This window comes from Monodelphis domestica, chromosome 1 (assembly GCF_027887165.1).
Source record: "Monodelphis domestica isolate mMonDom1 chromosome 1, mMonDom1.pri, whole genome shotgun sequence".
Lineage (NCBI taxonomy): Eukaryota > Metazoa > Chordata > Mammalia > Didelphimorphia > Didelphidae > Monodelphis > Monodelphis domestica.
Genome location: NC_077227.1, coordinates 183,774,229 through 183,788,056, shown reverse-complemented (window position 1 = coordinate 183,788,056; position 13,828 = coordinate 183,774,229). Strand labels below are relative to the sequence as shown.

The window sequence follows — 13,828 nt, the reverse complement described above, 5'->3', positions numbered from 1 at the left end:
AAATTTGATGTAATCAAAATTATTTATTTTATATTTTGTAATTTTTTTCTAACTCTTGTTAAACTCTTGTTAAAATCTGTCTTCTGTGTTCTTGTTGTTACTATGTAGTGTTTGTTTGCAACTGTAGTGAAAGTGTGTAGTGTTATAACGGCGCAAAAATCTTACAGTTCATGTCCATAATCAGTCTATGTTTCTTGTCACTCTGTTGATTTGTTTTTCAATGCCTTTTTTTACAATTCAATCATCCTTTTTTGCTGTCATCTATGTTTCTTCTATGTTGTCTTCTCCTTCGTCTTGATTTTGATCTCTTTCTTCATTATATTCTTCTATGTGAATAATTATTTCTTTTATGTTTTTGACTGCAGCTGGGTTGTCTGATGCAATCTCTAATTCTGCTACTGCTGCTTTTTTCACATGCAAGCAATGTAGCCACGATTCTTTCTCTAATACACAAATAGGTGACAGTGTTGTCAAAATAACATGGAAAGGTCCTACCCATATTGGTTGTGTTGAACTCATTCTATTAAAGTTTTTTATGTAAAAGGAATCCCCAGGTTTTATCAATTGGAGTGCATAATCTAATGGACCCCCTTGAGTTAAAATTCCCATTTCTTGTAATTCTCTAACCCTGTTTTGTAACTCCGTGATGTATTCATCAAGTGCAAGATCTCCTCCAAGCATATATACATAAGCTGTTTTAAAACTTTTTGCCTGCAATAGTGAATGTCCACATAACATTTCATATGGTGAGATATGCACATCTCCTCTTAGTCTAGTGTGCAGATAGAACAGTGCTAGAGACAAAATCTCTGGCCACTTCAAATGAGTTTCAATGCATAAATTCCCAACCATAGTTTTTATTTCTCTTTTTAGTCTCTCTACCTGTCCAGAACTTTGAGGGTAATATGGGACTTGAAATTTTGACATGATATCCAGATTCTCATTAACTGGTTTTAGAACTGAATTTGTAAAATGGCTCCCTTTGTCAGAATCTATTCTTAATGGTAAACCATATCTTGGAATGATCTCTTTCAATAAGATTTTGGCTATAAAGCTTAGCTTCTGGCCATCTAGATATTTGGTCCACTATTACTAGACAAAATTTAAATCGTCCTGATGTGGATATGTTGATATAATCCATTTGCAAATGCTCAAATGGCGTGTCAGCTAGTGGGCAACCACCAAAAGACTTTTGGTTAAATTGTTCACACACAGAGCAAGCTGAGCAGATCTTATTTGCCACAGTGCTAATTCCCAAAACTAATCAAGTTCTTTTAACAGTATCAATTAATGCTTATGTCCCAAAATGACCCTTTTTGTGTACTGCTGTAAAAATAGACTTGAATGCAGGACTTCAATCCCCAGAAATCCTTGCTCCACTTCCCCAGAGTGCTTTGTAATCTCACTGGGTTCTCACCTGGGCCGAGAGCAAAATCATTATTTAGAGGGTCTCCGCCCATGGCGGGCTCTTCTTCTCTTCTTGGCTCCGCTGGCAAACAGACGTGTCTCATGATGTGAGTGAAATTTGGGTGGGCCTCATGGCCCACCTAGCATGTGCTTCTCTTGCTTGTATTTTCTTTAACCCTTTATCTTCAATAAACCTCTAAAAATATAATGCTCCTTGCAGAGAGAAACTAATTTCTACCTCTATCAGTTCCCCCCTAAATTTTAATCTTTACACTGCTTGGCAGATATAAGAGTAAAATGCTTTTGGAAGAATTTGTTTTCCCACTGATGCTATCCAAATCTCATTTTCTTTTCTGGCGCCAAAATTTTGCTCCCACTTCTGAACCTCTTTGTCATTGTATACTTTTTCTAAATCTGTGGCATCTATAACAGAGGGATTCATAATGCAAGCTGGAGCATTTTGTGCAGCATATCATGCAGCCATATCTGCCCTCTGATTTTCTCTGGCAACTAAGTCTTGTCTTAAAGAATGCCCTTTGTAGTGAAGCACTGTCAACTCTTTTGGTAGTTGGAAAGATGACAGTAATTCTCAAATTATTTCTACATGAGTGATTCTTTTCCCACTAGATGTTTAAAATCCTCTCTGAAGCCAGAGAGAACTGACGGCATGTCAAATTCCAAGTGTGTATTTGGAATCAGTATAAATATTTGCACGTTTGTCTCTTGTATGCTCCCATGCATATTTTAAAGTGATTAATTCTGCTCCCTGAACACTTAGGTTCCTATGTAGTGAAGCAAGCCATAGGGTCTCAAATTCATTTAGTACTTCAGCACCATTCTGCATATATGATGATCCATCTGTGAATAAGATCAGATCAGGGTTGTCAAGAGGTGTGTCTGACAGATTTTCTCAAGGCCTTTCTATTAATTGCACTACAGTTTCAGTTGTGCGATGGTTCCCCCGGTGTTGGTAAATCAGGTAATAATGTAGCTAGGTTTAAGGTGTTGCATCTCTTTAATGTTATATGTTCATTCCCCAAAAGCACTATGTCATATTTAGCCAAGCGATGGTCTGAAAATGCCTATGTTCTGAACTTTCAGAGAAGTGCCTCAACTTTATGTGAACAATAAACTGTCAGTGGGCAGCCTAACACAAAATCTTGCAGATTTGGTAATAAGCAACGCACTTGCTGCCACCCCTCAAGCATGGAGCTATTTCTGCAGCTATGGAATCTAGTTGACCAGAATAATATGCAATAGGATGTTGGTTTGGTCCTAAGCTCTGAGTCAAAACACCTGAAGCTATTCCCTTTCGCTCATGGACATATTGTGAGAATGTTTTCAAATAATTAGGGATACCAAGAAAGAACAGGAGCTGATAATATATATTGCCTCTTTTAACAACTACTTTTAAAGGTGCTTCTTTGCATCACTTCCTGTGCCTTCCTCCACTTTATGTGGAACAATCACAGTCTTAGAATTTTCTTAGGACTACTCAGGGGGAAGTCAGTTGTTTCTGATTTGTCACCCACTTTTTTAGCATGCATGGGTTATGGACCTCCCCTCAAGTGTAAAGTGGGGAGTATATGCTTCTGGTGATTAAATCTAAAATTGGGCAGGGGAGAGTTAATCCCATCTTCACACCAGGGTCACACAGCACATGAGTGACAAAACCAAAATATGAATACAAGTCTTCCTGACTCCAAGATCATCTCTTTAACCTCTGTATCACTTTGCTTCTCTGAATGACAGAAAAAATTCTGATGCCCCAAAAGGAAATCAGGTAAGATTTTTTTAGTAGTACATGTCTGCATACAATGAAATATTCAAAATACAATCTTTTCAGAAACAAACTCTATAAAAAACCATAGGAAACTCTGTTCTGTGGTAACTCTTTTTCAATTTTTATGTGTCCTCAAAAGAAGAAATTTAAAGAAAGTCCTGTGGACGTTCAAAGGAGTTCTGTGCTACTAGTCACTGCTTACAGAAAAATGTTAAAGATAATTATTTTAAAGTAAGAGGTCAGATAGAATTTTGATGTCACCTTTTCCCCAGAATTAAAACTACCCTTGTGTCTGCATTTATTTTAGCTCATTAGGTGAATGGCAGCCAGAAGAACAAATAGAATGCTTATACAAACCTTATACATAGCTACATAAAAACGTTTTTGTGAAACTTGCATAAACCAAATAAATTACAAAAAGAAAAATACTACACACAACATATGGCAAGAGTTGTTGGTTACTGTTGCTATTTAATAATAATATTTTATATTTCACATTGTAATCATGAAATAGTCATTTGGGCACAATGCCCTTTTGAGAGTGATACATAGTTTAATACATGAACAAAGAAATAAGTCAGAAAAGTCAACCCTCCATTTAGGCCACCCAAGTTGTTAATAGAGCCAAGATCAGAACCCTGGTGCTTTTGATTGCTAGTCTTAAGACTTTGACTGTACATATTATATCAGTGTAGTTTGGAAGGGGTGGTGGCGAGTTGTTTGTTTCTATAATTCCTCTTTCCAAATATTTTCAGAGAATTTATAGTATATTTGAACTACAATGGATCTTTGGAGATCTTCTCATTCAAGTTCCTCATTTTATACATGAGGTAACTGAGGCTCAGTATTTAAGATTTATCCATATTCCCTCAGCTAGTTGGGAGCAGAGATGGAACTAGAATCCATTTCTAGTCCAGAGTTTTTTTTGCTACTCCCTGAGATTTGGGTAGCATTCCATGAGTCATAAAAACACCTTAGCATCACTGAAGGGAATCAATAATTCACGAGGTCTGACCAACTCATCCTGTCATGCAAAGATTTTGGAAGACCCCAAAATTGAAATACTGATATTCTTCTTTAAATGCACCTCTCTTGGTGTAGAGGAGGGCAAAAATGTAATTATTAAATCATTGGGTTTACGTTTGAGCCATTCATTCAGCAAATATTTTTGTAGTATAGAGGCTTTGTGTCTAGTAGAACTATAGGGAATAAAGAAGCAGAGGGCCCTGTTTCTTCCTTTCTGGAACTTGTAAGTCTAATATATGCTTAAGGAACTACAAAGTGTAGCAGGGAAAGCATATACATACCACATATAGCCTTTTATTATAAATCTTTGTAAATGATCTGCATATAGCCTGCAGTGGTGCACAGAGCAGTAAATAAACAAGCTACCTTTTGGTTAAAGGATCAGAGACGGCAATCACACTAAAGAAAAAACAGCAGAGCAGTGTCACAGTAATCTAAGGAAAAGACAGTATCCAGGTTGAGAGAGAAGTAAACAGTGTGAAACACCATAGAGTCAGAATTACTAGGTCTAGTCCCTGTTTTGCCACTAACTAGCAATATATAGCCCTTGGGGCAAGTTACTTAATGTTTCTAGGTCTGATTTTCTTTCTCTGAAAAAAATCAGAGAACTAGGTTACATGAACTTGTGATTGTGTGAAACAGAAGACTTGTGATTGTGTCATTGTATGAAACAGAAGACAATTCTTAGATAACATACAAGTAATTACATAGTGGTGCATATAAATCTAATATGCAGAAAAAAATAAGGGTATGATCTTTCTGGAGTGGAAAAAACTAAAAATTATATAGCTTTCTTCCTAAAGATCTACAGCCAGGGTGGAATTGAAGGTGGAAAAGAAGGAAAGTGGATGGTAAAATAAAGATCAGTAAGAGAGTTGGGCATAAAACCTACCCACTTTTTTATTTTTGCAGAAGAAAACAGTAGAGTTGTTGAAGAATTAATGGAAGAAAACAATGAAATGAAGATGAAACTGGAAGAACTGAGAGCACTTAGTAGCACACCACCAAGGTAAACAGTTCCATTTTAAAGAAATAGTTTTCCAAATGAAATTTGTCATTTGAGATGTTTGGTTTTTTTAATTGCTAAATTCAGCAGCTATTTCTCAGGCCTTATCTTTCTTGAATTCTCAGTGTTTAATACTGTTGACCACTCTCTCTTGGATGTTCTCTTCTCTCTAAGACACTGTACTCTTTTAGTGCTACCAGTCTGACTGATAGTTCCTTCCTTTGCTGGATCACCATCCATATTCTGACTCAGTGCACAGGTGTACTCTAGACTTCTGTCCTGGGTCCTGCTTTTCTCTTCCTCTATATTTTGGTGATCCCCTCAGCTTCCATGGGTTCATGTCAAGGCTTCAAGGTTTGGTCTCTCTTCTGACCTCCTTTCTTGAATTGCCAGCTGACAGCTAGATAGCTTCAAGCTAGAACTCAACTTTTTCCCAGAAAACCCATACTTTGTAACACTCCTGTTTCTTTTGAGGGCACTGTCAGCCTTCCAATGATTCAGGTGTCTAGGTTTAAGATTTACATCCGGTCCATCCATCCCCCGTCCTCCCCCCCCAATATGCAAACATTTGTCAAGTTCCATTGATACTATTGCTCTCATCAGTCTCACTTATATGATTACTACTCTAATTCAGCCCATTACCTCTTGCCTAGACTAATGCAATAGAATCCTTATTGGTACTCTTATCTCCATCTTCCATGCTAATACGTCTTCCACATAACTGCCACATTTATGTTCCCAAAGCATTGGTCTGATTACGTGTCACTCAAGAAGTTTTAAGTGCCTCTAGAATGAATATGAATTAGCATTTAAAGCTTTTCACAATCTGAATCTAGCCAATTTTTCTGGATTGATTTCCCATTATTCTTCCCTTCAGGTGTACTGATATTCCAGATAAATTGGCCAACTTGAGGTTGATACTTGACATTCTATATTCTTTCTGTGCCTTTATATAGGCTGTTCTTCATGCCTAGAATACTCTCACCCCTTATGTTTGCCTCTTGGAGGACTTGGCTCTCTACCATGCTTATTTTTTTTTTAAACCATTACCTTCTGTCTTAGAGTCAATACTAAGTATTGGTTCCAAGGCAGAAGAGTAGTAAGGGCTAGGCAATGGAGGTTAAGTGACTTGCCCAGGGTCACACAGCTGGGAAGTGTCTGAGGCCAGATTTGAGCCCAGAACCTCCCATCTCTGGGCCTGGCTGTCAATCCACTGAGCCTCCCAGCTGGCACTACCTGCGCTGCCTCCTCCCCTGCCCCCCTTAGCTTAGTTTAAATACCCTAGCTGTGAGTATTCTCTATTCCCTACCAAAATTAATTTGTATTTATTTTACGTGTGCTTTGTACTTGTGTATATATTGTTTCCTTACCATAGACTATAAACTTGAGCAGGAATTATTCCCCCTTTATATATTCATAAAATCTAGCACAGTGTCTGGCAAATAGTATATAAAAAGTATTTTAAAGAAATCTATGTTGAAATGAATTTTGAACCCTTAATTTGTTTTTAGATCATTTTCAGAAGGTGCTGTTGACCATAGCTGCCTGATATGCAGTGGAAAGGGCTTGGAAGAACTTCGTGGACATTACATTAGAGCTGTAAAAAAAATTAAGAGTGAGTTCCTATATATAGAATTTATGAAAACCAGTCTATGCACATAATCATATTAAGGTACTGTAAGACCTTGTTCTGGGATTCTTCTAATTCTCCTAAGTTCAATGCCAAGACATTTATAAAAACTCACATCTTAGAGAATGTGACATGCCTTTTTCTTTTTGGAAGTGATATAAGGTGAAGATTGTTCATATTTTGTAGTAGGCAATCATTTGGCTTTGGGTAGGGCAATATTGCAATATTACTTTGATCATATTACAAATTAAATAATAAAAGGAGAAAACTAGAACTAATCATTAGAAGTCCAAGGAATTAGGATTTTTATCTCAATATAAGGAAAACATTCCTAATAATTGCAGCTCTGAAAATAGAATAAATTGCCTTGCCTAGGTAGTGAATTCTTCATAACTAGAGAAGTGAACAAACAAAAATTAAATAACTTATTATTATATTCTTTTGTGTCTCTTTGAGCTTATACAGGTTGATCCCTATGACTAGGATATACTTCTTCCTCATCTCCACCTCTTAGAATTCCTTCTTTTTCTTCAAAGTTAAGCTTAAACACCCCTTTCTCACATGAAATCTTTTATGTTCCCTGTCCTTTCAAGCAGCTCCTCATAGATTACCTTGCATTCATTTCATGCGTATTTTGTATAAATTTAATATGTAGATGTGATCTTCCCCTAAAAAATGTAGGCTCCTTGAGGTTAAAGACAGTTTCGGTTTTTACTTTGTTTTTCATTGTGCATAATACAGTGTTTAGTGTAAAGGGAGATGTGTTTAATAAGTACTTGTTTATTGGTTGGTTCTCATATAGAGGATCTAAGGATTGTTAAACTTCTCTTAAGTGTTTAATAAAATACATTAAGTCTTCAATATTTATTCTAAATCATAGAGAAGCTTTGAGATTATAAGTGCTCTATAAACTTGGTGGTCCTGGTAGAACGAGTATGGGGAATTTCTTTAGATAGGTCCTAGACCTGGGTTTGCTATGTCTGGGTCACAATTAATCTATTCTTTCCTAGTTCTCCCTGCTGTCCAATTCAAACATACCGTAGGAGGCAAAGTAAAAGTAGTCCAACCCTCTTGTTTTATAGATGAGGAAGAGCACTGGTCACTAAGACCATATAGAGACCTGTCATGGATCATAGAATGCTAGACTTGGAGCATGAACTTAAACCCTCTTCTTTCACCTCTCTAGGCATCAGCTTCCTCATTTTGAGATGGTAGGGTTGAATCCTTAAGGCTCCTCCAAGCACTAAAGTCTATGAACCTGTGAATTGCTTATTAGTATTTCAGTGATACTGAGGTTCACAGCTCAAGTTCCATCACATCTCAGCGAGGAACATTCTTCTGAGCTGTTCTTTTCACTTCTGTATGTTGGGTCTCTCTTTCAACATCTGCCTCCTTTTTTTTCCAGTCTTCCCTGCCTTCCTCTAATATAGGTCACAATATGGAGTTGAAATATGTTTTTAAATACTCATCACTGTTGTGGAATTTCAGTACCTCATATGTATGGCATTTTCTTGCCTAAGATTTTTTTTTTTTAACCCATACCTTCCTTCTTGGAGTCAATATTGTGTATTGGCTGCAAGGCAGAAGAGTAGTAAGGGCTAGGCAATGGGGGTTAAGTGACTTGCCCAGGGTCACACAGCTAGGAAGTGTCTGAGGTCAAATTTGAACCCAGGACCTCTTGTCTCTAGGCCAGGCTTTTAATCCACTGAACCACCCAGCTTCCCCCCATAAGATTTTTTTAGAACACAACAGATTTTCTATCATGAAACACTCTTTTTCTCACCATATGTGACCATCATCATTTCAGTGGAATAGATAATGAGTTTCTTCTTCAGGTCTTACCAAAAGGAAACCCTTAATATTCCATGACACTGTTTAAAACAGCATTGTTTCAAGCTTCCCTACTAGTCCCCTTTTCTAGAAAATACCCCTGAAACATCTCCTTTCTGCTTTTGGGACATTCTCCTAAAAAATAAATGGTCCTGTACTTTTGTTACGTCATGCATTATAGGTGATATGATTCGGTATATACAGGCAAGTAAGGAGAGAGCAGCCGAGTTGCTAAAAGCAGAGATATTTAAAGAACGTCAAGAGACTGCTCAGAGGATGCAGAAATACTACCTTGTTTGCCTGCACCAACTTCTGCAGGATGATGGCAAGGAGGAAGGGTGAGTTCAGAGTAAATGCGCACAGTTTTTTTTGCACAGAGTTTGGAACATCATGTTTGATTGTCTAGCCATTTTTCCTAGTTACAAAACTAGGTACAAAGTGCTTCTACTTGAAAGGGTGAAAGAAACTTACAGGGTTCTGCTCTAAAAATTTGCAAGGAGAATTGGATAACGGAAAAACCTAGAGGTCTAAAAACTTCTCTTACAACCCCCACCCTGTCCCCACTATATTGATTTAATATTCTGAAATTCCTAATAGGGCTGAGAAAAAGATCATGAATGCTGCTAGCAAGCTTGCTGCAATGGCTAAAATGCTGGAAACTCCTGTTGTTAATAGACCCCAGATCAAAAATTCACCATCAGGTATGTGAAAAATAAGTCAATTTAGTAGTTTTTTTTTCCCTCCCCATTGTTTTCAAGATTTCATTTCTGCCTTATAAAACAAGGGCAAAGGAAAAGCAAGTTTATTCACAAATTCATCTTTAACTAGTAATTTATAAACACAGCCCAAGAATTTGTAGCAATGGAAGGTAGTCTTCTAAAACACTTGAAGGGATTGTTTTTTGTTTTTCGGGTCTCCTCTAATTTTGTGTTTTCTTTCCTTGCACATGTTAACAGTGTCTCGATCATCTGAGCTATTGCCTGGAGTTGAACAGTCAAAAAGAAATTACATGAATCAGAGCAGGGCAAGCCATATGGAAAACAAATCAAGCAGCAGGAATAAGGCCGGCGGTGAGCAAGCCCTTCAGAAGCGTTTACCTTGTAACTTAAGACAACGCTTAGAAGATACAGAACACACAGAAACAAAGCATGTTGCTTTCAGAGAAGCACCTTCAGGCATTCCAATCAGTGTGACTGCATGCAAACAGCTAGATGATTTGCCAAGAAATGTGCTTCTTGAGCTTGCTCCATGTGATGGTGGAAGAAGCAAAACTGGCCCTCATGTGCAGTTTGCAAACACACACACGTCTACCCGGGCTCCAGGCCTTTCTGACTCAGGATCTTCTCATGTAACATTTCAGGGTCTAAAAGAAAAACGCATTTTAAAAGAGCGTAAATGTAATTCACTGACTGAGTGTTGTCAGCAGATCGTAGCTGAAAAAAGTCAGGATTTTGACATTCAGGAAACTCCAGTAAAGGATGAAGAAAGTGGTCCCAGTGACTCCCTTGACTGGAGTTCAAAAAATGTAACTTCTCAAGCCTTGTCTAGCAGTGACACATCATTTTTACATCCTTTGCAACAAGGGATCCTGGATAAACAAGTAGAATCAGTTTCCTTCATGCAGTTTCCTGCAAACACTTGTCTTTCTGAGACAGAGGAAAAAGCCAATAAACTTTGTAGACAATTCCAGTGTCAAAATGATCACATTCCTGCTGTCAAAAAAGAAGACAAACGAACCCAGACAGAGCAGGTAAATAAGTCCCCTGGGCATGCATCTCACCACAACTCTGATGTACTGAAGTCAGACTTCAAAAAACTGAACAGTGCAGTTCAATCTTCATCATATCATCAGCATTCAAGAAAATTGTTAATGGCTCCCCAAGCTAGTCAACAAGATAGTGGTTTTGACAGCCCATTTGCCAATCTAGATTAATTGTTCTTGTACAGTGTTTAAGAAGATACACTAATATATTTGGAAGAGAACTGAAAGGGAAAATTTGTACTGAAAAAAATATGTGAGCTCTGTCTATTTTGGGATGTTTTAATAACATCTGACTGTTACATGAGTAAAGTAATCTCATAAAATTTACATGAAATATTTATGTTGCCTTAATCTTCCAAATTTCATGGTTGTGTATGTTTTTTTAATGTAGTGTTTATTTTTGAATGCTAAACAGAATCTATTTTTATACCTATAATTAGTTTGCTGTGCAGTGTTAAATTATTATATATTTAAATAAAACTATATGTGGCCCCTATTAGAATGGTTATAAATTATTTTGTAATTTATTCTGTAATAGAAATGTTTAGCATCCTGATTGAAAGTTTTCCTGAAGAGTATATAGACTTAATTATTTGTAAATATGTGAAACAATTTAATTTTAATACTGATCAAAATTTTATACGGTTACAGACTTACCATGGGAATACAGTTTTCTTTGGAAAATGTAAACTAAAAAATGTTATTTTTGTCTCGACTACAATAATTGTTTTTTTTAAATCATGTACTACATACATCATAAAGTACAATTTTTAAAAACTGGTTTTACTATTTAAAAGTATCAGTGAAAATTTTCAAGTTGATAATCACATAATTTTCCAAGTACTACAATTCCCACCCAAAAAAAGGATTCTCTGGCAAATATCATTGCTTCACTTATTTTCTCCTCAGGATCATATTTATATGCTAGTCACAATTGTTACATTAGGAGTTACTCATATTTTAATGTAATGTGAACTACTTAATTTTATTACGTTTCTCTATAAATGCTGCTTTATTTCATACATGCCATAAACTGAGAATGAGAATTTTAAAGTGAAGAAAGGTCGCTAAATAATGTTTGAACCATGTGAATCTCTTTAAAAGTTAAAAGTTAACAGGTACATGCAGGTGAAAACAGGCTAACCTACTTTAGCAGCATCAAATATGAGGGATAAATAGTTCCAGTCTAGCATTTTTGACTATAACATTCCTTAAACTACTACCAAACTCTGGTGAAGTTTCTGAGAAGCCTTGCCAGAAGCAAGCTCTCCAAGTTGGGCCATCTTTGATGGTTTGTACCTTCATGGGCCTCATTCTAATGTTGGGTGATGCCTACCTGTACATGAGTGTGTATCCATAGAAGGAACACTATGTCTCCAGTTGGGTTGACCCATGTTAATGTCTAGTAGCCTGCTAGACAGGCTCTGTGTCATGGAACTGAATTTAATTGTCTTGCATTTGCTGATGGAAGCAAAGTATTCCAGAAAGTATACAAATGCTTATCTGTTCACACTGAGCCAGATTTCTTAAATCAGCAGTGGTCTCTTATCTACATCTGACTGGTGACTATAAATATTAAGCCTTGGAAATAACGAGCAAAGTCTAACTCTTGACTTACTGTCAACCTTTGATAGCCACTAGCAAAGCTGACTTTTTAAAATGTTGGGGGAACTTAATAATGTTTGATATTTAAGCCTTTTTTAAAAATGTTAGAGGAAGGTGTACCCTTTGATTTAAGCTCCTGTCTTAGCGTCCTCACTTCTTTTTCCTAATTGTCTAATTGTCATTCACCTCTTGGGGAAAAGTTTAAAGAGGCTTGAAGTTTCTTTCCAATGTTCAATGAAAATTTTATTACTTTTTCCCTACTCCCAAGGAAGGTGTTTAAAATAAACCTAGCAAGATTAGGTAGGAAGATGCTCAATTTGAATGATCTTGGTAACTTGGATGAGTCTCAGGATTACCTCTCTTAGTAGCAGCATGGAGTTGAAATCTGGGTTCAGGATGGGGAAGGTCAATTTCTTTTTCACTCCTCCACAGGTCTTCGTGATACAGAATCACTATTTTTTTTGAAGTATTATGAATCCCCACATCAGACAAGTTCATACCAGCGCACTGTGCAAAAGATGGTAATTATTTTTGTATTGACCATATCACTGCTCTCTGTTAGCATGGATGGTAGTGTCTCCTCAAAGCTCTACAAAAATGACGGCTTATTATAATTTATTTACCACTGTTGGAGTCATCCTCATGCATTACCATTTTTAGAAAATTAAAAAAAAAAGACTTCAAATTCTCGCTCTGAAATAAACTTAAAATTTTTAGGAATTGGCAGTGAAAGGTGAATGTAATTAGCAGCATGTCTATAACTAGATGCTTTTGTACTATTTGGTACTCTTCATTCTAGGGTACTCTCCATGTGGTAATAACTACAAACCAGAGAAAATACCTCACCTTCTTCTGGTTTCATGAATTTTCTATAGTGTAAAGATGATGTTATTTGGGGAGAAGAGAATGGACTTCTTGTTTGTTCAATCCTCTCATCTCTTGGCCTGCATGAGTCAGTCTAATGCATTATTTCTTAGTCTGCTGGTCCCAGATATTGGCGTGTTATTAGGGCCTCCCTAGAGGTATGCTGAAAACTCACCACTTGTTTGATTTTGCTGGTGTTGACTTTTTAGCACTATAAAAAAGGGAGCCCTCCCTTTAAAAGAAACAGAAAAGGCAATTGAACCTTTGTAGCAGGAGGAGTAGCGTAAGTGGTGCACTATCTTCTTCCCCATCACCAGTTCAGGGATGTTTCCTAAAGTTTCATGCAGTCACTGAATATGAAAAGGTCTATCAAGCTCCCTTGACTAATCGACCCCACACTAATCATTGTTTTGCTTTGTATTTGTGTAGGAGTTGCTCACAAAAAAGGAACTTAAGAGGAACCATGTTGTGCTCACCCTGAAGCAGCTTGGTGTAGGGTATAAAAAGTACTGGCCATGGAGAAGACCTGGTTCAAGTCCTGCCTCCTATACTACACTAGTTAAGTGACCCCTGGGAGGTCACTTGGCATGTTCAAACTTCACTTTCCTCCTCTGCAGATTGGCGATAATAGTTCTTACCTCACAGGGTCATTTGTAAACATTAAATGACGTGATGTTTGTAACTGCTGGTGGGAGTGGTAGTAGTAGTATTTTCTGGCACTCTGATATTATAGTTCATACTTGTCCCATCATTCACCTGTTTATATTCACTTTAAAAAATTAAGCCCTTTGTTTTAATATCAGTTCTAAGACAGAACAGTGAATGGCAAGGGCTAGGTAATTGGGGTTAAGCTACTTTCTCAGGGTCACACAGCTAGGCGGTGTCTGAGGTCAGATTTGAACCCAGGCCCTCCTG

The 13,828-nt window shown here is 37.1% G+C and overlaps 1 protein-coding gene across 13 annotated transcripts in view; it reads left to right on the top strand.

The window, feature by feature from the left end:
* CEP152 (centrosomal protein 152) overlaps positions 1 to 13,595 on the top strand; it is a 110,212-nt gene extending 96,617 nt beyond the window's left edge. For 11 of the 13 annotated variants that reach the window (XM_056810166.1, XM_056810164.1, XM_007479924.3 and 8 more), the window contains 5 exons: positions 5,129 to 5,225; positions 6,734 to 6,837; positions 8,864 to 9,020; positions 9,280 to 9,383; positions 9,639 to 10,778. In XM_056810166.1, coding sequence (XP_056666144.1) covers positions 5,129 to 5,225; positions 6,734 to 6,837; positions 8,864 to 9,020; positions 9,280 to 9,383; positions 9,639 to 10,615 — 1,439 coding nt within the window. In that variant the 3' untranslated portion in view covers positions 10,616 to 10,778. Of the gene's footprint in view, positions 1 to 5,128; positions 5,226 to 6,733; positions 6,838 to 8,863; positions 9,021 to 9,279; positions 9,384 to 9,638; positions 10,779 to 12,481; positions 12,571 to 13,342 lie in introns of those variants that run through there. The other 2 variants (XR_460809.3, XM_007479921.3) reach the window with 2 other exon arrangements.
* Positions 13,596 to 13,828: the final 233 nt, after the last annotated feature.